The 23,595-nt window shown below is 38.0% G+C and overlaps 1 protein-coding gene across 13 annotated transcripts in view; it reads right to left on the reverse strand.

The window, feature by feature from the left end:
- vav2 (vav 2 guanine nucleotide exchange factor) overlaps nucleotides 1-23,595 on the reverse strand; it is a 332,346-nt gene that overhangs the window by 82,750 nt on the left and 226,001 nt on the right. For all 13 annotated transcript variants that reach the window (XM_057818372.1, XM_057818370.1, XM_057818371.1 and 10 more), the window contains exons 3-4: nucleotides 22,211-22,269; nucleotides 1,736-1,804 (exon numbers count right to left, since the gene is read on the reverse strand). In XM_057818372.1, coding sequence (XP_057674355.1) covers nucleotides 1,736-1,804; nucleotides 22,211-22,269 — 128 coding nt within the window. The remainder of the gene's footprint in view (nucleotides 1-1,735; nucleotides 1,805-22,210; nucleotides 22,270-23,595) is intronic.

Below are 23,595 nucleotides of genomic sequence, written 5' to 3' on the forward strand. Positions count from 1 at the left end.
AGAAAAATCTCTGGGTGACAGCTGAGGAACTACGACAGGACATGTCAAAGGAAGGTATTCAGGTTTCATCCCAGACAATAAAACGCACACTAGGAAATGATGGCGTCCATGCAAGAACTCCCAGGCGCACTGCTGCCTCCAAAGCACAAGAAGTATGCCAAAAACCATGTGGACAAACCACAAAGGTTTTGGGATACTGTTCTCTGGAGTAATTAGACCGAACTGGAACTTTTTGGGTAAATGGATCAACGGTACGACTGGAGGCGAAAAAACTATAAAGAAAAGAACACCTTATCTACTGTGAAGCACGGAGGGGAGTCAGTCATGCTCTGGGGTTGTTTTGCTTCTTCAGGTACAGGGAATTTTCAGCGTGTGCAAGGCATTATGAATTCAGTTCAAATACAGGAGATCTTGGACGCAAATGTCATGCAGTTATTGACAAAGCTGAGGCTTGGGTGAGGTTGGACCTTCCAACAAGACAATGATCCTAAGCAGACCTCAACATCTACCACATCTTGGTTGCAAAAGAAGTGCTGTAAGATTCTGGAGTGGCTGTCGCAATCACCAGACTTAAATCCCATTGAAAATCTCTGGTAGTACTCGAAGAAGGCAGTTGCAGCACGCAGGCCCAAAAATGTTAATGAACTGGGGGCCTTTCCCCAAGGATGTTGTACTAAGTACTAAAGTTATATAAACCTAAGGGGTTGAATACAGTAATTTTCGGACTATAAGCCGCTACTTTTTTCCTTCATTTTGAATTCTGTGGCTTATAGTCCAGTGCGGCTTATTTGTTGATTTATTTGTGTTAATAGGTAACACTTTATTTGACAGCGGCGTCATAACACTGTCATAATTACGACATGACACTATCATGGGCACTACTGAATGCTTATGACAGGTGTCATTAAGTGTCATCCTGCAAATTATGTCACTTATTCAATTTATGTCCAGCTTGGCTCTTTTACATCTATTCAAAAGTGTTATAATTTACCAGATAACACTAAATGACATCTGTTATAAGCATTCATAAACGCTCATGACAGTGTCATATCATAATTATGATTGTCTAAGTACAGTCATGTTGTGCCACTATCAAATGAAGTGTTACCAAATACCATAACTTGCAATTAATAAAACAACTGGAAGAGTAACTGAGGAAATAATTAGCACAGAACATGAATTTTGATTGCTATTTATATCTGTAGTGCTGCACTGCATGCTAGGAAGCATGTTGGACAACAGTGTTGACAGGAGGTGGCAGCAGAGGTTGACTGTCTCCCCTACGGGAGCTGTGATGCCCTAATGAAGCTTCTTGAAGCAATGACGCTTTGCGGCAAATTGCTTCAAAAATTTGGTCTTATACAGTCATATAGTGTTGCTGTCAAATAAAGTGTTACCGCTTAATATCTTTTGGTGTAAATATCTCATAATACATTGAGAACAGCTGCAGCTTATAGTCCCGTGCGGCTTATCTATGAACAAATGCCGTTTTCGTGCCAAATTTGATGGGTAGCGGCTTATAGTCAAGTGCGCCTTATAGTGCGAAAATTACGGTAATTTTGTCAATGAAGTAATCACAGAAAGGCCATAAACTGGAATATTCCCAAAAATATTTTTGTTCATTTCAGTTGTGTTTGTCTATTTGACATCTACGGTGAGGGTTGACTAATTTTGAACACAACTGTATTTGTCTGCATGTTTGTGTGCGTGTATGTTTTGTTAAACAAAAACTTACTCTGCCAGCTCCTCAAGGCTCCGGTACACATCGTCCTCATTTAAAGCTGTGTCTTCTGTGGGAAAAGGTCTGAAATACAAACATGGAGTCAGAGGGCAGACTACACCTTGCAATAAGAAAGTGTGAGTTTGTGTATTTGTGTTGGGGGGGTGGGGGGGGTTGCGCTTTTCGAACAGTGTTTTCTCTCTGTCAAATTGTCACTCCTCCGTGCATCACACTTTCAGGGCAGAAGCCATCAGTCATAACAACAACCAAAAAATCATTGTCAAAACATGTCAGCGCTCTACTCATGCTCTTGGCATAGCTAACGTGGAACTCAGAGTAGATCTGAGCAAGAAAAACATTCTTTATCTAGATTGATGGATAGGTGTTGCGTGTTCTGGACATTCCAAGGACTTTTAGAGTCAAAAAAGAACAGCACAGGAAAACAGGAGATACCTAAATATTACTTGTCAACTATTATGGCTGTGGGTCGCATAGCCAGCAGTAAAAGATTAGAGAGTAGTCATGTAAATCAAAGATTTCACCTTCTTGTTGACACAATGACGATAAAAATACACTCGGAAGTGACAGTACATAAAAGTAATGACTCAGTGGTTAGCTCATTAAACATGAGTGAATTTAATTTAAATGTTAAAGACATAAGTTCTCAGCAAACATTCTCAAGTGCATGATTAGAACTTGGTTGGTTTTGACTTATTACCCCGAGGAGTTGATTGCCACAAATTAGAAGCTATTGCTTTAATGTAATGTGGAATTTCAGGCAATTAAAATCATTAAAGTGATAATGTCAACTGCCTTACTGAAACAAACAGAACTAATATCAATGGTCAGTCGCTATTCACTTATTTACATTCTTCTATCTCCTTCAGCCTATAAAGACACTCCCATTCTCCCTATTTAAGCAGCTGAAAAGGGTCAACAAAAAAACAATATAGAAAAAGAGCATACCAACTCACCATACATGAGAGTAATATAAAGTGCCCTCCATAATTATTTGCACCCCTGAAAAAGATGTGTTTTTTAGCTTGTAATATTTTTTTTTAATTCAAATAATATGGGACCTTAATGGAAAAAAAAGAGAAAAATCCAACCTTCAATACAAGTGCATTCATTCAGTGGGGAAAAAATCCCACATAAAGAAAAAATTATTTGACATCAAATAATGTGTGTCACAATTATTAGCACCCCTGGTGTTAATACTTTGTACAACCCCCTTTTGCCAAAAAAACAAAAAGGTCTGGGGACTGAGATGGCCATGAGAGGAGCTTGATTTTGTGTCTGGTGAACCCTTTCTTTGTAGATTTGGCCATATGTTTAGGGTCATTGTCTTGCTGAAAGACCCAGTGACGACCCATCTTCAGTTTTCGGAAAGAGGGCAACAGATTTTGATTTAAAATGTCCTGGTATTTCAAAGCATTCATGATGTCATGCACCCTAACAAGGTTCCCAGGGCCTTTGGAAGCGAAACAGCCCCACAGCATCACTCTCCCACCCCCATACTTCACAGTGGGTATGAGGTGCTTTTCAGCACGCACATCTTTCGTGGCACACCAGACCCACTTAGAGTGTTTGCTGCCAAAAAGCTCAATCTTCGTCTCACACAAAAATACACACGGTCCCAGGCTTCGACTGGGACCGTGTGCTTTGGTCAGATGACACATCTTTTTCAGGGGTGCCAATAATTATGGAGGGCACTGTAGGAAAACACAAAAGAAATTATGCAACTTTGTTGTCGATCATTATTTTTTTCTTCGTTTTCAGTTGTCTTCACTGATGGAAAGCGTTTCCAAAGCATACCCTTGTCTTAACTCTGATTTTCTCATGATTCATTTGAGTTTCATAAGGACATTTTTACACTAGACTGTTTGCTTAAGTAGTCAACAAAGAACTGATCTGTTGATACTTGGATGCAAACTGAACTTGTAATTGGCTGATTGGTGGAGGGCAGGACATCCATGGTTAACACAGAACAAAAACAGTAAGTTTTACAGGCCAACAATTAACTTTTAAAATGAGAAAACTATGCTTTACCATTGGGAACCATGTTAAAAGTATTTGCAAAAAAATGTTTCAATAATATTATTAATATTTTGGATCCTTTAAAAAAAAAAATATATATATATATATATATATATATACAGTGCCTTGCAAAAGTATTCGGCCCCCTTGAATCTTGCAACCTTTCGCCACATTTCAGGCTTCAAACATAAAGATATGAAATTTAATTTTTTTTTCAAGAATCAACAACAAGTGGGACACAATCGTGAAGTGGAACAACATTTATTGGATAATTTAAACTTTTTTTAACAAATAAAAAACTGAAAAGTGGGGCGTGCAATATTATTCGGCCCCTTTACTTTCAGTGCAGCAAACTCACTCCAGAAGTTCAGTGAGGATCTCTGAATGATCCAATGTTGTCCTAAATGACCGATGATGATAAATAGAATCCACCTGTGTGTAATCAAGTCTCCGTATAAATGCACCTGCTCTGTGATAGTCTCAGGGTTCTGTTTAAAGTGCAGAGAGCATTATGAAAACCAAGGAACACACCAGGCAGGTCCGAGATACTGTTGTGGAGAAGTTTAAAGCCGGATTTGGATACAAAAAGATTTCCCAAGCTTTAAACATCTCAAGGAGCACTGTGCAAGCCATCATATTGAAATGGAAGGAGCATCAGACCACTGCAAATCTACCAAGACCCGGCCGTCCTTCCAAACTTTCTTCTCAAACAAGGAGAAAACTGATCAGAGATGCAGCCAAGAGGCCCATGATCACTCTGGATGAACTGCAGAGATCTACAGCTGAGGTGGGAGAGTCTGTCCATAGGACAACAATCAGTCGTACACTGCACAAATCTGGCCTTTATGGAAGAGTGGCAAGAAGAAAGCCATTTCTCAAAGATATCAATAAAAAGTCTCGTTTAAAGTTTGCCACAAGCCACCTGGGAGACACACCAAACATGTGGAAGAAGGTGCTCTGGTCAGATGAAACCAAAATTGAACTTTTTGGCCACAATGCAAAACAATATGTTTGGCGTAAAAGCAACACAGCTCATCACCCTGAACACACCATCCCCACTGTCAATCATGGTGGTGGCAGCATCATGGTTTGGGCCTGCTTTTCTTCAGCAGGGACAGGGAAGATGGTTAAAACTGACGGGAAGATGGATGCAGCCAAATACAGGAACATTCTGGAAGAAAACCTGTTGGTATCTGCACAAGACCTGAGACTGGGATGGAGATTTATCTTCCAACAGGACAATGATCCAAAACATAAAGCCAAATCTACAATGGAATGTTTAAAAAATAAACATATCCAGGTGTTAGAATGGCCAAGTTAAAGTCCAGACCTGAATCCAATCGAGAATCTGTGGAAAGACTGCTGTTCACAAACACTCTCCATCCCACCTCACTGAGCTCGAGCTGTTTTGCAAGGAAGAATGGGCAAGAATGTCAGTCTCTCGATGTGCAAAACTGATAGAAACATACCCCAAGCGACTTGCAGCTGTAATTGGAGCAAAAGGTGGCGCTACAAAGTATTAACGCAAGGGGGCCGAATAATATTGCACGCCCCACTTTTCAGTTTTTTATTTGTTAAAAAAGTTTAAATTATCCAATAAATGTTGTTCCACTTCACGACTGTGTCCCACTTGTTGTTGATTCTTGACAAAAAAATTAAATTTCATATCTTTATGTTTGAAGCTTGAAATGTGGCGAAAGGTTGCAAGATTCAAGGGGGCCGAATACTTTTGCAAGGCACTGTATATACACACACATGGTGTTCCAAAATATGTGGACAGTGGTCCCTTGCTACTTCGTGCTTCAAACTTCGCACCCTCAGTTCATCGCAGATTTCTTTTTTTTTTTTTTTTCTTTTTTTTCCCCAATTAAAAATAAATAAATAAATAAATAAATACAGTATTTTATAAATACAGTATTTGATAGAGAGATACCTGCGAAGTCAATAACCATTTTAGGTGACTCCCACTTTTGAAGTTTGGCTTCTTTGAAGATACAAGAATATACGTTTTTAGTTATTTCATATTTCACGTATTTGCTCGGTACATACAGTTTATCACAAAAGTGAGTACACCCCTCACATTTCTGCAGATATTTAAGTATATCTTTTCATGGGACAACACTGACAAAATGACACTTTGACACAATAAAAAGTAGTCTGTGTGCAGCTCATATAATAAATTCATTTTCCCCTCAAAATAACTCAAAATATAGCCATTAATATCTAAACCCCTGACAACAAAAGTGAGTACACCCCTTCGAAAATGCGTACATCCCTAAATGTCCAAATTGAGTGCTGCTTGTCATTTTCCCTCCAAAATGTTGTGTGACTTGTTACAGGAGTGATGTCAGCATTGGAGAAAGTTGGAGAGTTATTTTGAGGGGAAAATAAATGAAATCTATTATATAAGCTGCACACAGACTACTTTTCATTGTGTCAAAGTGTCATTTTGTCAGCGTTGTCCCATGAAAAGATATACTTAAATATCTGCAGAAATGCGAGGCGTGTACCCACTTTTGTGATTCACTGTAATTCCACATATGTTCATTCCAAGGGTATAGGTTTGCACAGGAACGGTAGGGACATGACACCATTGACTTTTTAGGATGCTCAGATTGTCTCCACCAACCTTTAAGCAACATTATATGCATTATATAATGAGTTCAGTTACACAGGTAATTTAGATTGTCTTTCCATTGTTGTAAGGATAGAATTAACCATACCATTATTAAGCGAATTATTTTCATTATGTTTAAACTTATATTTACCCCTTTTAACTTGCTGAATCCGCCTGTCCATCCGTACCTCAAACGCACGTATTATTGGCTGGTGACTTGACCCACCCACAACACACACATGCACGGTCACACTCACACAGCCCTGACAGGAGTACATGTCGACAACATGCCGCGTCCTCCGCCTCCTTCGAAGAGGAGCAATATTAGTTGTTGTTTTTTTTTCAGTCAGCAGCAGCCACTGTAAGTAATTTAAAATGACACCGATGTTGTGGACAAGGGAAACACACCACTAATTTTGCTACTGAAAGTCCAACCTGCATCAGTTAGCCTATCATTAAACTGTGTGAACTTGCTAACCTGCAAAACTCGATTGGGAAGCTGCTTTGAGAGAAGTGTCCTACTGTTTGCGTTTTCTACTGTTAAAGTTAATTAAACTGTGAGAAATGTAGTGAACTCTGCTGGAAACTATAGAATCGAAAACCGTTAGCAAGAAAATGCTTACAGAGAGACGGGTGCTGCATAACCTCATATGTTGCTCACACAACGCAACATACACACAACATAACTATAATTAACTATGTACATAAAAAAATAAAAAATACTTTTTTTGGGGGGTGCTGCGAGTTACCCACACTAGCTTTGACGATTGACTTGTCGATCATGATAGATGTAATGAGCACCCCTGACTTAGCATATCAATTATTTTGGTTCATATTCGTGATAAATGTAGCCCTGCCCCCCGTTAACCCAAACTGTTTGGTCTTATTAATATCCCATCCCGAGCAAAAAGTGTACTTGCAGGTTATGATGTTATATTGTCCCTACCATTGTTGAGACCAAACCTACGCCCTTGGTTCATTCATAGTTTTACTACATTCAGTGAGAATTTATAATGTAAATAGTAGGGTTGTTCCGATCATGTTTTTTTGCTCCCGAGCCGATCCCGATCGTTTTACTTTGAGTATCTGCCGATCCCGATATTTCCCAATCCGATTGCTTTTTTTTCCTCCCGATTCAATTCCAATCATTCGCGATAATTTTTCCCGATCATTTACATTTTGGCAATGCATATTCAACATACAGTACATAAGTACTGTATTTGTTTATTATGACAATAAATCCTCAAGATGGCATTTACATTATTAACATTCTTTCTGTGAGAGGGATCCACGGATAGAAAGCCTTGTGACTTTGTATATTGTGACTAAGTATTGCCATCTAGTGTATTTGTTGAGCTTTCAGTAAATGATACTGTAGCCATGCCCAAATGCATGATGGGAAGTGGAACCATGACTGTGCATAGTGCTACCAATTGATATATCTTCTCTGCATTGGGAAATAACATAAGGTGTTAAGAAAAAGATCAATTGCTACCATGCTTCCCCACATTGCTTCCCATGATATGTCTAATCGTAGGGAGAGGGATTGTAAGGCTTTAGCCAATTAAGAAAAGGCTCCAAAGGCTGCCAAAATTCACTCGACTCATTTTAGCTGCCTTTTATCTCTTTATATAGGTAAAATGGCGCCATTACAGATTGAGCGCGACAATCTGTGAGTGGGTCGTGCAGCGCATGCATTAATTGCGTTAAATATTTTAACGTAATACATTTTTTAAAAAATTAATTACCGCCGTTATCGGGATAAATTTGATAACCCTACCTTAAGCCTAAACTAAAGACTCTGGATGAGTGTAACATATTATGTCTGTAACGTTAAATACAATTAGAAAACAATTTAATTTAAAAAAAAAAAAATATATATATATATATATATATATATATATATATATATATATATATATATTTAAAAAAGGCATGGCCGATATTTTTTTGCCGATTTCGATACTTTGAAAATGACATGATCGGACCCGAAGTAAATAGTCATGAAAATAAAGAAAACGCTCAAATAAGAAGGCGTGTCCAAACGTTTGGCCTGTACTGTATGTATGTAAGTATAGATACAAAAAATATGGATGTCTAGGGACTTCCTCAAGCCCATTGCTTGATTGATTAATTGAATGATTTTATAAAAAGTGGATCTCGACACTAAAGTCAAAAAGTAAAAATAAATAATATACACTAATATTTGGGATTGACCTGTAGGAATTATTTAGGTGTAGAGCTCAGAACTGCTATTGTAAAATTAGAATCTGCAGGGGTTGAACATTCTCATAAAGCGATATACTAAATGTAGCAGTACGTAATACAAATGGACCCGGACTGTAGGTTTGATTCAGTCTTAAATGTAGTTTACTTTAGTAACATCTTAGTTGTGAAAATATAATACAAAAACTTCACGTGATTGATGCAACTCAAATCACCGCTGATATGAGCACAACAGCACAAGGTGCTTTCTCCTGAGCGCAATAACACACCCACATTTGACGACCCCCTCCAATGAAATGCACACTATATTATAAGTTATTAATGGAGTCCCGTAGGGCAAAATTTAATTACACAGTAGTTTGTGGGGCCGTGCCCTTGCATCTATCACCTCAGTGTTGTTTTGCGTAGCCAAGCACTCTCTAATGCTGCTGTTTTCATTTCTCCTAAATGGTGCAACAAGGTGCAATTGAACTATGTTTATAATTTCATCAGATCTCCTCTAACAGCCTGTCTCTTGGCTATTCACCGCCATTATTGGCTGCGCTTGTTTCTTCAAGCTTTTTTTTTTTTTTTTTTTTTTTAATCCACAATCGGTATGCTGCGATACATCCTTCAGAAAAGTGAACAGTTTTAGTTCCCCAAATACAAAAAAAAGAAAATAAAAATTCTCTTTCATCTCTCTTTTATCAGGTACAATGAGCCGGCTAGGGTGTGAGTTTCTACTCCTCACGCTTGCATGGGTTGTAAAACATTAATTTGTACATGTTAATTGAATATATTAAGTGTGAATGTAGGTGTCAGTAGCTTCTTGTCCTTATCTCTTTGCACAAATCATGTACTGCTCTTAGGGCCCACATGACCTGAGAGATACAACAGCCTTGCCCTTTTCTTGCTGTGGCATGGTTTGCCTCCATGAAATATGCAGTATGCAAAGACACATTTGTTGTCTCCCGAAACAGCATACACATATTGTTTTACTGTGTTATAGCAGATGGTCTGCAATTACGCAGCAGACACACAAGCATACTTTGGCTTGTCAAGACTAAAGGGCATCTTAATGCTTTAAAGAAAAACACATCTGCTCATCTCTAAAATTGGAGGAATACAGCTCATGTAATAATGAAGGTATCAAGTGTGTCTAATCTAATCAGGCATGAAAATGGGTCAGGGGTTTAAAAAGGTGAGAAGGGTGTGGAGGAAATATGTTCCGGTAGAGCTGTCCCAAACGACTAATTTTCTCCCGACTATTCAGCCGACTATTTTTATGATTAGTCGACTAATAATTTTTTTTTGGTTTTTTTACTAATTTAGCAATGAAATTTTAGTTGACGCTTAATTATTCACAAAAACATGTTGGAACACTTAAATTCTTTATTAAAGTACAAATAAACATGTAAATAACAATAATTATTCACACATAAACAATGAGGTCAAATGTTGGTAGCATTTACTAGTGCAAAAGAATGGAATGTAAACAGATCCAGAACATTGACTTAGCCTTTCCAACATTATTCAAAACAATTCTTAAAACAAATATCTAGCATTATTATTATAGTATGGTACTACATATAATAGTAGAGCTGTCCCGACTAGTCGACGTTGTTGACGTCATCAATGACGTAAATGCGTCGACGGGCAAAACATACCGTCGACGGGTAATGACGGGTTTTTAAAAAATTACATGCGGATAAGGTTTAGAATGGTGGGCGCTCGCGATACAAACGTTTGTTACTGGCACCCCCAAGGGGGCCGCTGTTATTTCAATATGACCGGTGTTGTCAGATTGAGCAAAGAGGAAGAAAGTGGGCGAGCGAGCGAGAGAGAGGGAGAGAGATCGGTGAGTTGGAAAAGTGTGCGGGTAGCGCCGAGTTGAGTGGCTGCATCCCCCACGTTTTTGTTTTGGTTAATAAAAGTATCCATAAAGAGCCATCCGACGCCTCTCGGTGTTTTATGCACGCCGCCGCCTTCCTGAGGAGGAAATCGGACGAATCGGACGAACCGGACAAACCGACGACAGCGAGCCAAGTGAATCGCCAGTACACTCCTCACAATATACACAATATAGACAATGACATACCACAAAAAGAGTAAGAATTGTTTTGACTCCTGTTAAAGAGGTGAAGTCACAGTGTTTCCGTTTACATGTTTTTGCACTAGTTAATGCCAGCAGCATTTGACCTCATTGTTTGTGATTTATTATTGGTATTTATGTAATTTATTTATACGTTAATAAAGAATTTGGGTGTTCCAAAATGTTTTTTGTGAATTAATAAGCTTGAACAAAAATTTCATTATTAAAGTAGTAAAAAACATTTTTTTTTAATTATTAGATTAGTCGACTAATCGTAAAAATAGTCGGCTAACTAATCGGGAGGAAATTAGTCGTTTGGGACAGCCCTATATAATAGTATTATAATAATTGTAATATTCATTGCCAATCATATTTTTCAAAAACAGGGTCATTTTAAAGCTATTCTTAGTGTAGAATCTGAATTCTGTAGTATTATAGTATTTACATATTATAGTATTAATTCTGAAGTATGGGGGATTAACTCCAGAAATCGTTGTTTATATGAACGTGACATGCTTTTATTTTGAAATGTTCACCGGAACTACGTTCGCTAAACCGCTAACAGCTTCACACTCTGCAAAAAACACTTTTCGTCATTGCGTGGTGTCACTCACTGATTTTTTTTTTTCCTTTTCATTTTTTCGTTTGCAAATGCTGTTCAACCAGCAATTTTTAATGTTTGAAGTGTCACCTTTTAATTGCAAGTTTGCGTTTTGGAGAAGACTGCCAATGTTTTATAGCAGGCTAAAGTAGGTTGTCTTTTTTTTCCCCCATTAGTCTCAATGTAGCAATTTAGTTTCCTTATTTTGTATGTCTTCTACAGCGTGTTGTTGACCAATAAACATATGGACACAACAACTGGAGTCTGATATGTCACCTACACGCACGCACAAATGTATGCACGCACGCGGTGATAAAACGCAGCCGTTAGATGTAATTACGACCCCCTCTCCCCCTTAAAAAAATTCTCCTCGGATCTACACAATTTATGTAGGTCACCCTTTTTGACTTCAACACGGCGAAGTTCACCGAAAGGTGACTGATTTTCATGCCTGTCTAATGCAATTGTTAAGAAGTCAGCCAGGTGCAAGTGAGTAAGAAAATCTGACAGATATTCAATGGATCATTCCATGACAATGATTTTAATGGATTTTAGTTTATTTGGTTATGAGTACAGTAGTATGTAAACGTTTTGGCACCCCTGATAATTTTCAAGATTTTCCTTTATTAATAATTGGTTGCACTGGTCAGTAATTTCAGTTAAATACTGTAGATGAAATACTGTACCAGAAAGGCAATAATATTTGTGAAAAAAAAGTTTACACGAGTTACGGAAAGTATGCAGTAATTATTTAAACATAAGATGCTATGTGCATAAATTTGAGCATCCCAACAGAATAATGACATCAATATTTAGTAGATCCTCCATTTGCAAAAAAAAAAAAAAAAATACTGCCTCTAAATGCTTTCTATTGCTTCCAATTAGGGTCTAGGTTTTCTATTTGAAGGTATTTTGAAAACATCTCCACTTAAGTCAGGTTTGATGGTTTCCAAGCATAGACAACCCACTTTAAATCACACAAGTTTTCAATAATATTCAAATCTGGGGACTGAGATGGCCATTCTAGAATGTTGCACTTTTTCTTCTTCATGAATGCCTTAGATTTTGAGCAGTGTTTAGGTCATTTGTCTTGTTAATGTATCCGGCCCTGCTTCAACCTCAACTTTGTCAGTGATAGTCTGCTGCTCAACAGGGCATCTGCAGTTTGTTTGTTAAAGTTAACAATGAGCGACATGCGTTCAACCTTTGATCTTGCCAGAGAAGCTTGGGAGCACTGCGCTTCAAAGAAGCAGACTCGTTTGTGAGAGAATTTTATTCAAGCTTAAAACACAACCATTATACATCATATTTTGTATGTTTTTGTTATGCTTGCATGAGAACATTGTAGCATAGTGCATCATTGTTATATTAACCTGTTTGATCGTGCCTTCCCATAGCCTTGACTATTGTAGACTGTATCACAATATGCCCAAATATGGACTGTTATGTTCCTGTGTTTTCCAATATGCCCTGAATAAATACAATGGGCGACTGTGGCTTATCAGACTGAGCTCATCATCGTTCTAGCCAGAGCCGGTGTTCAAGGTCATAACTTGAGGTGTTTTTCCCCTAATAGAGATGTTTTTCTGTAACTTGAGATGTTTTTACCAGAATATGCTATAGTAAATTTCGTTTTTTTTTCTATGATGTCAACCCATAAATAGAGGCATGCTCTGCATTTCTCTTTTCTCCACATGCGGAGAGGACACTTTGTGCGTGGCTCCACATCTGTACCCGAGAGCTCTTGTTCATAAAGCCTTAGAAGCAAAGCAATCCATGGTTGGGGTCTGATTAGTTTCTCATCGAGCTATCGAGTTGACACTTGTCTTGGAGTTCAAAATCGAATTTCCCTGACATCGTTCAACTTGTTAACATATGGCAACTAATTGTGTGTAAGTGAGCAGCGTGAGCAGATTTGAGTGGACTCACTCAATGAAGCATTTAAAAAGACAAGCATTTTTCTACGTTATTATTGTTTTAAAAAAATTCAATGGGGCAGTAACGTGTTTAAAACTTATTATAATTACTACATTTGAAGTGCTTGAAAACCATTTATGAAAATATATATAAAAGTTTTTTTTTTGTTTTGTTGTTCAATTATACTTTGGGGGAAAAAGGGGAAAAACATGTCTTATATGTATCTCTTTCCAATGCTAAATCTGAAAAAATGCATTGAACACACCAATAATTTTTTTTTTTTTTTTTTAATGTTAATAAGCTCCGCCTTTGCGGATTTCGATTATCACGGGGGGTCCCATTGATCGCAAAAAAATGAGGGATCACTGTATTGTATGGAAAGGGCCTAATTAAAGAGAATTGTGCTGTGAAAATGAAGCATTTCAACGATCTAAACTATTGCGGGCTTTGCTTTCTTACTGCTAAGCCCTTTTTTGATTAATACCATAAATTTAACAAACCCCTAACCATGTTGAATTTTTCTCACTATCCATAAAGTAAATTCCGGCATAAAGGGAATTGTTGGCACATGTGTGCAGGACACAGGAACAGTGAGCCCTTCTCATTGATCAGGCACTGGCAGAAAGCAGAACTGTGGTGTCGTTATTAGATGGGAATACGGTTCAAATAGGCAAGCATGGAAGGGGCTTTAAGTCCCTGGATGCACCTTTGCTTCTGCTACGCTCAATAAATCACTATAGCTCAAGCCATCTTGCACACGTTGCTACTTATTCCTTGTCCTTTCTGGGCTTTTAAATATGGCATGGTAGTTTCCTTCAAAGTCACCTTACCTGGTGAGGTACTATAAGAATATAGGGATTTGCAGGGACATTTGTTGTAATGTGAAATAGTAAAACCAAATGGCAGAAAATGTCGCAAACAAATACAAAAAGTACCGTACAATGTGATGCAGCAAATGGATGACATAAATGGAGTTACTTTTTAATAGGGCTGTCATACGATTAAATTTTTCAATCGAGTTAATTATAACTTATAAATTAATTAATCGTAATTAATCGCAATTCAAACCATCTATAAAATATGCCATGTTTTTCTGTAAATTATTGTTGGAATGGAAAGCTAAGACACAAGACGGATATATACATTCAACATATGGTACATAAGAACTGTATTTGTTTATAATAACAATAAATCAACAAGATTAACATTATTAACATTCGCTTTAAGCGATCCATGGATAGAAAGACTTGTAGTTCTTAAAAGATAGATGTTAGTAAAAGTTATAGAAATTTTATATTAAAACCCCTCTTAATGTTTTTGTTTTATTAAAATTTGTAAAATTTTCAATCACAAAATAAACTAGTAGCTCGCCATTGTTGATGTCAATAATTACACCATGATCACTCATAGTACTAACCCATATAATCAGTTGGACCCAAGCGCCAGCAGAGGGCGCCAAACACCAAAAAACAAGTAACAAGCGGACATTACACTGTACTGTCATTTTAGTCTGTTTGAGCGGGGAATGTGCGTTAATTGCGTCAAATATTTTAACGTGATTAATTGAAAAAAATAATTACCGCCCGTTAACGCGATAATTTTGACAGCCCTACTTTTTAAGTCATTTTTTGTAGTAATCGTTCTTATCCGGATTTTGCGTAGCTTAAGAGGTAACCACAAGAGTAAAGGATGGAATATGTCATTCAACAATCTTCACTGATCACAAGTTGATGACATGATAGTGTGGGAAACATCTGAGCAAGTTGTGGTTCAAACTATCATCTCATTCGCAGTCTTCACAAAGGTAGTTGTGATGTCAATTTTGGTCGCCAGCAGAGGGTAATGTAGACCAGCGTTTTTCAACCGGTGTGCCATGAGAGATCTCAGGTGTGCCGCGAGAAATTATCTAATGTAGCATTGTTTTTGTGTGTGTTGTTTTTACATTGTCGGGCGAAGTTCCAGTAGGAGTAGGTAGTTCACAGTCCAGTGCAGATGAGCGAGGTATTGCTTGTGCCGCGTTCAAGAACTGCTCGGATTTCTAATCACCAGCCACATTGCTGTTTGCACATTGCAGTGTGTACCCCAGCCCTTCTACTGTACAGCATTTGATTAGACTTGTCAGGTGTCGATATACACAAAAGTTTCCTTTCCATTTTATCCATATGTGACAACCTTCAGTCCTCCCCATGTGTTTTAGTCCAACACATTGTCGAGGACAGCAAGGTAGCTGATGGCTAGAAGTCCGAGCAGTTCTTGAACGATGCACAAGCAATACCTCGCTCATCTGCACTGTGGCCTATACTACGAACCGAGTTCAACCTCCCCAGAAGTAATCCAGTTTACCATCGGGTAACCGGAGTTGACAAAACCTGGTTGTCTAGTTTGTGGTCAATCGGTGCTACGACGCTGATTATGAGGTTGATTAGTCGAACCTGTGTCAACCCAGTCAGAGTTACTGCGCGTTCACATAAAAGGGGGCGGTGACCAGAGTCAAACACTACTTGTGACGACGGCACGGGCACCTTACTTCACGGAGGAGGAATGCGCGATGATCATGCGGAATTATGAGGAATTAAAATCCACCCTCACCACGAAATCCAACACCGCTTCGACGAGTAGAGCGCAACGGGTCTGTTGACAGCGAATTTACAGATCGTGTGATTTGTGAATGCGTCAATATGCCAGTTTACTTATGTCCATGAAAAGAAATAAAGCCTGCTGTCAGGACAATAAAATAAGATTTGGGACATTAACAGTAAGAAATAATTGTCACGCATCACCACACGAAACAGGATGATTGTATGTTTAGTCCCCTTGACTGTACGAATACGTATGTTCTTTTTTTTAGTTTGGACCTAAAAAATCCAGCCCGACCCGAGCCGAGTCCAATCAATAAACTTGATTTGCAGGCCCGAGCCCGACAATCCCCCCCCCCCCCCCCCCCCCCCCCCCCCCCCCCCCAAAAAAAAATAAAATTATGTCATATTTGTGAGGACTCAGGAGAAGAAGGAAATGCGGGGATGCCATGCGTTGTTGCGTAAATAAAAGCCCGTCTTTTGTAACGATTTTTCACAGTTAAACAAGACTGTAAGATGCATATTCAATAAACATTTATATCTTTTATATTTGTGCGTCTGTCCTATCAGTGGATTTGACATTTAATTTAATCTCCTCGAGTTGGCAGAAAAAAACGCAAGTTTTCTCAATGTTTAAATAGTCTACATATTTCTATGATTATTATAAATGCATCAATTTGAAGTGTTTCCATACCCCACTCCGAATCGCACGGCATACAGTGTTCTTACGCAGATATTCAGCATCACCGATGGAATACATATAGTGTCCCTGGCGAAAGAGCGCACGGACAGGCACACACAATCTGCGCGGTTGTGAGGGCCTGACTCGGCGGGTTACATTAGTGACGTCTGCCTAGATCAGTTGGCACAGGTAAAGAATTCCCTCAGCTGAAAATCTATATCTTTCATGGAGAACATCTTCCGGGTACGCCAGCGGATTCTGGCGGTCCCGAAATACCCGTGCCCTCCGGAGAGAGCCCCTCACAATCCGCGCGCCAATGTCGTATAGGTCGTCCAAGTACGCTGTCATTGTCAGGAGGACACGTCCGCGGAGGAGTGCTGTTTAAATAGAGCGTGGTTAATTGGAATCATGATGTTAAGCAAGATCTAACTCTGACACGACCAGGTTTGGCGTGTGGCGTGTGTTGCCATGGCAACACTTCTCGGTTCCAACATATCCACCTTTCGTAGTCTCGCATAGCCGCGAACTTACGTCGCACGTGATAAAGTTACTCTCGAAGTTACCCTGCTAAGCCAGAAAACCGGCTTCGTAGTATAGGCCACTGGACTGTGAACTATCCAAACAAAACAACTGTCACCTGTCAAAACAAGTCGATGGACTATTTTGTTCGTCTTCATGAAAACTTAGCGAAACAGGCAACTTTTTCAAAAAAACAAAACAAAAAAAACCTACAAAGTTAAAAGAGAAAGCCCTCAAATCCAGTTACCTTGTTGCTGCATTTGTTGCTAAATCCAAAAAGTACCACACTGTGGCAGAGACATTAATACTACCTGCCTGCAAAGCCATTGTCAGCGGTGTGGTTGGCTCTCATGCAGTTAAAGACATTGTTGAAGTCCCCATGTCTGATAATTCTGAGCTTTTCAAGCCTAACTGCTGTAAAAAATAAAATCAGAGAAAGACTGAGAGGTGTTGAAGAACATTCCTGTCAGGATATTGGCTTTGTGTTCATCTAAATAGGCTTAGGTTTCCCACTGAGTAAGTATAAATACTGAGAAATTATTTTACAATTAATTATACTGTACAGAAAGTACTTTTGGAACATTTTGGGTTTGTGGTGTGCCACGAGATATTTTCCAATGTAAAAATGTGCCGTGACTCAGAAAAGGTTGAAAAACACCGATATTGACCGACACAAGGTCAGCCTGAGATTGGTCAAATAGGAATATGGCAGGGGTCGAGACAGAGTAAATTGGTTGCAAATGCTAGTAGTTTTTATATTAAAAAATCATTTTATTTTCTGTCCCTCTAAGGCTCGGTTCATACTGCAGGTCTTAATGCACGAATCCGATTTTTTCGTGTTTTTCCGACTCGAGTGAGGCATTAACTTGATGGTCAGAATGGGACAAGTCGCATAGAAGTGGACCATTTCAAATCCGATCTGGGTCACTTTCGTATGTGGTTTAAATCCAATCCGGGCCAAATTTTTCCAGAACGTCGCGGCGGTCTGAACTGGCAAGTCTCCCAAATTGGAATTCATGCAGCAAAGAGTGGTGCAGCTGTCCGTTAGCGCCTAGCTCGCCTTGAACACGGCTTTTGGGGAAGGGTCGGGCTTGGCACAAGTCATTAAAAAAATACAAATGGGTTGAGGATAAGCCTGAGAATGATCGGTTTTCTCTCTGCTCTATATGAGCAATATTTCAAGATTACTTACATGGCCGAGAGTCGGGGCAACCCAAACTGAAAAGTTACCGAGTGTTTCTTTAATCCAATAAACAACACTGTGCGATAATGTTAAAAATAAAAAACATTTCTTTTCGAGTCATTAAAGTCACAACAACTTAAAACTATCATTCTCTCTATCAGAGCTCCCTAAACCTTTTATGTTTCTTGACTGCATGGAGTCGGGGAAGGGCACACAACATAGAATTATATTATCCAGACCAAAGTGTGCACCAGCAGGCTGGACAGCCATTTTGTGCTGTAAAAACAATGTCTGCAAATGACGTAGACCCTACAACTATTCACTAGCTTGAATACTATTCTTCCTCAGGATGGGCTAAGAGCGCAGTACAGTAATGAATACACTTGACTTGAAACTAACATTATAAAGAGAGTAACTTTCTGAAATTTTGATTGTCGGAAACAGAAGCTACATGACAAAGCAGATGGCAAACAGCCAACAGGAAGTCTTCAATCTAAGTAGAGTTAGCATCAATGATGCAGTGATGGACACAAGAACTACCAAGGCCACAATGCACTGAGCCTACATTAAAGGTGAGATCAATGGGCCCCGACAGTATGTCAATGGACACGTCTGTGGCATTGATATAAGGAGATTTAACATAGCCAAGAGCTCTCTGGTCACTTTAAAGATCAATGTATTCACCTGATGTGCTTTCTCTAAGCATTATTGCAGAAAACAGGGCAATTACCTGACAGGAAAACTTGAAAAGCTAAAACCCACTGTAAGTAAGAGCACCAATGCCTTGTTTATTACATCAGGGTTTAGAAGCATGAAGGTGGTTTCGTATCCGCGAGTACTTGTTGCTTAATTTGTATTGTATAAATAGTTAGGTTACTTATCAGGATATTCCAAACAACTTTTTTGTCATTATCATCACGACTTTCTTAAAAATGAGGATGTCTGCACGCCTGTGCCATTATAAGAATTTACATATCGTTCAACATCTGTTCAATTAAATGCTATTGTTACTTCCGCTGAAGAAAAAGGATTTCCTCATCTCTTATTTTTATTTCTCATTTTCTTTCCAGCTGATAGTCTTCTCGCTCAATTCTCTTGTGTAACAGCGAATAAAGAAACTCTTGACTCTCCATCAACAGTTATCAACATAACTACAGTAGACAATAATGTAATTGGGTGATAGTCACATTTTTCTTTTTTAATAATATGTTGAAACACAATTCAAAAGCCATGTCCGATTAATTTTCATTAATCTTTGGATCTTTATTTTCAAAGCTATTCTTCTGACCACAGTGTTTTTTTCTTCTTCTTTTCGATTAACAGAGAGGAAGCAACACTATTAGGTATGGAACAGTTGACAGGTTTTCTTGCGGCCAGGGACAACATGTGACCGCATGCTTGACAGAGCCATTGATTGTGATGTAGTTACTTTATATTTCATTTTTTCCAAATCATATGAAAATGGTTTGTGCTAAGAGGAGTTACTGGACTAAGGAGCAATTACTTTTCACAATAGCTTGAGAGCAATATAAAATTAATGTTTTCATATGACTTAGTCAGTAAAGTGTTGTTTTAATTAGCTATTCTGATTAGTTTTATCCTAGCTGTGCTAGATTGTTATAAATGATGACAATCACCATCATCATCAGTGTTTAAAACAAAAAAGTAGTCAGTAAAACGGCAACTACAAAGTATAAACACACACGCGCACACACACCTTATCATTACAGAAAAAGGAAATCAAGTACGTCTACCACGTGCATCATATGAATTCAGATTATTTATTAATTTATTCTAGTCCTGTCAAATTTATCTTGTTAACGGGCGGTAATTAATTTCTTTGATTAATCACATTAAAATATTTGACGCATTTAACGCATGCGCAGAATGACTCGCTCATGCAGATTACAATGACGCCGTTTTTTTGCACGTTGAAAGGTGAGAGGCAGAGAAATGCGAGTGGACATATGCGTTAAATGGACCGCGCCGTTTATTAGCATAAGCTTTGGCATAACTATTGTGGCGAGCAACGCGGGAAAGAATAACAGGAGATGATCTTTTTCTTAACACGCCGAATTGAACACAATGCAGAACATACAGTGGGGAGAACAAGTATTTGATACACTGACAATGGGAAAACCCATTGGCAGTGTATCAAATACTTGTTCTCCCCACTGTATACCATTTGAAGCTACCACTGACAGTCATGGTTGCCCAACTTCCCATCATGCATTTGGCCAGAACAGTTAAGTCGCTACAGTATCATTTAGTGAAAGCACAACAAAAATAATATTCCTATCTTTAAAAAAATAATAACGTTCACAAAAAGAAAAGCGCTCAATGCAAAGAGAACTGGCATACCCAATCAAAATAGCTATGTAAAATACACGTAAAACTTACTCGGACTTTTGTCAAACTCTATTCAAACATTTCGTTTAGCTCAACAAATACACTAGATGGCAATATTTAGTCACAATATACAAGCTATCAGAGGTCTCGTACGTTGTGAAGTCAACACTCAAATGAACGTAAGGTACAATGAACCCGGAAACTACGGCATCAGTCGAGGGGCAAAACGCACTCGTTGGCTAGATATTTAATTCATTTAAAACTCACCATTGATACCTTGTGGTGTATTTCAATCACTACCTCACGTAGTTAAAGACACTGTGAAAGAACAGCAGGGAGCCCATGTGACGTCCCACTCAGCGACGTCAACAATGGCGAGCTATTAGTTTTTTGTTTATTTTTTATTGAAAATTTACAAATTTTATCAAAACAAAAACATACAGAGGGGTTTTAATATAAAATTACTATAACTTGTACTCACATTTATCTTTTAAGAACTACAAGTCTTTCTATCCGTGGATCCCTTTAACAGAAAGAATGTTAATAATGTTAATGCCATCTTGTGAATTTATTGTTATAATAAAGAAACACAGTACTTATGTACAGTACATTGAATGTATATATCCGTCTTGTGTGCTTCCATTCCAACAATAATTTACAGAAAACTGTGGCATATTTTAGAGATGGTTTGAATTGCGATTAATTACGATTAATTAATTTTTAAGCTGTGACTAACTCGATTTAAAATTTTAATCGTTTGACAGCCCTGATTTATTCATTTTTTTGAAGCTCCATATTCAAAATGAAAGCATCACAAAGAATTTTCCCATTGCATTTGGACTTCATAACAGCTTTCTGACGGCCGGTCAGAGACTATGGATGGGCCTTATAGTGCCCATGGGCCCAAGACTGAGTTAACGGGAACTTTTGTTTTTGTGCAAAAGTTAATTACTAAAGAACCTTAGACTACACAGTCTCATAACCTTTGTGATAATAATATCTGATGACCATCTAGAGAATTTTCACTGTTAATAAGGTTTTACAAATTAATTGATACATGGATTGCTGCAATTTAACATGGCTCCGAATTAGTGTTCCAAGCTAGGCGAGTTTCTGCAACGGCCAAACATGCATCAGTTTCATCAATGCAAAGGAAAGAGTTTTAAGAGCCAGAAGTCATCAGCTTGGGTTGTGTTTATTAATAGCACGAGACATGAGCTCGCTTTCTGTCATTTTCATTCTCCCTTCATTTCCTGGCGTGATTCCTAATGGGTGTGCGCCATCAACTCATTATTCAGACATATAAAATGGCTTTTTATGTGTTGCTCGAGCTCCAGAGCTCCAAGCCGTTTGAGAAAATGAAGAGGAATCAGAAGCCCATTTTAGGGCTGAAAAAAACTGTTTGAATGATGTTCTCTGTTTTTTTATTGTATAAGAGGGAGGATTGGTTTTGGTGTACATTTGAGTCATCTGACTGGGGAGGCATCTTGACATCAGGACTCGTGATTTTGTTTTTCCAATAACAATGCCAACACTGTTTTAGTGACAGCTGAAAATTAAGAGAATATTTTGCACCTAAAAGGTGACTGGGAATAGGTGTAAATTAATTCTATAGCAGCACCCGTCGTGATTAATTTACACCAGATTTTTTTAGTAAAATGTGGAAATGAGGGATGCATTGATGAAAGACATTAGAAAGAATAGAAATTTACCTGATTCCTTTGATTTGTGCAATACTGTGGTGGGAGATTCTTGACAGTGTAGAGATCACCTAAAATGAAAAAACAACAAAAATCATATAAATTTAAATTGTAAAAAGATAATAGCTATTTATTTTGCATAATTCTTGAAAATGAAAGCAATGGACACTGACAAACACTTTTGGAATTGCAAATGGAATAATTGTCAATGCCAAATCAATAGAATACATCTTTTTTGAGCTCCTGGAAATGTTGTGAGTAAAGGTTGACATGTTGTAGCATGATTAAGAAAAAGCCACAAAGACAGGGCTCTTGAATAAACATTGAAGATATATGTGCATATTCTAGGGCCTCAGCTATCGAATATTTTAGTAGTCGATTAATCGATGGACTAGTTTGTTCGAATAATCGAGTAATCGGATAAGGAACATGAAAAATTTAAATATCTGAGCTAAGCCTCAAACGGTATTTTTTTTTTCCTTCAAATGATCTATGTACAACAAAAGAACAATTGGCTAACTTACAGAGAAAAAGTTCGCTAGCTTAAATGTTATAAAATGCTAAAGTTTTTTTTTTTTTTTTTTTTTTTACAACGCTCTTAACAAAAAAACGGCTGAATACACCTATAAACTAAATTATGAATTCAATAAAAAACATTAGCTCAAACAAAAACTTAGCTTATGATGGTCTTAACAGGGAGTAGTTGGATTCAGCCATGTGAAAAGAGGCAGACCAGAGGGTAATGTATCCACCCTAATGAATAAAACTAAATGCGAACACTTTCAAAATAAACCATTACAACGCCACTTTAAACGAATACTCGAAGCAACAAAATGTAATTTGAATATTTTTTTTCTAATCGAATACTCCAGTTAATCGATTAATCGATGCAGCACTAGCATATTCCAAAGTAAATAGACATAACCTCATCAAATAAAACTTTACCACATCAACAGCCAACGACTAATTGTGATCTCAATGAAATTACACTTTGTACTAATATGCTTTGGTCATCAACTGAGGAAATCACTGTGATCCCTTACACTATGCCAATTGATACAGCATTAGGTGTGTCAACATCAAAACTGATGTTAAAAACAGTATTCTGCTTTTAGAAAGGTACACATTGGAGCTGTGGATATGTTGAAATAGTGGGTTACAATTGCATTGGGTAATATTGACAGGCATTTCAATGAGGATTGCACATTGCCAACTAAACTATAAATCACAACTAATTATTTTTTTGGACTATTTGTGCAGTTTCATTTGTACATAATCCAGAGGGGTTGATTTGTAGTTTCAATAGATTTGAGACTTTAATACTTTTTGTTTATTGTGATTTTTATTGAGATTGTAACTCACTTTACTCAGTTTTATATTTCTCAGTCAAGGGAATA

The sequence above is a fragment of the Corythoichthys intestinalis genome, chromosome 17 (genome assembly GCF_030265065.1).
Source record: "Corythoichthys intestinalis isolate RoL2023-P3 chromosome 17, ASM3026506v1, whole genome shotgun sequence".
Taxonomy (NCBI): domain Eukaryota; kingdom Metazoa; phylum Chordata; class Actinopteri; order Syngnathiformes; family Syngnathidae; genus Corythoichthys; species Corythoichthys intestinalis.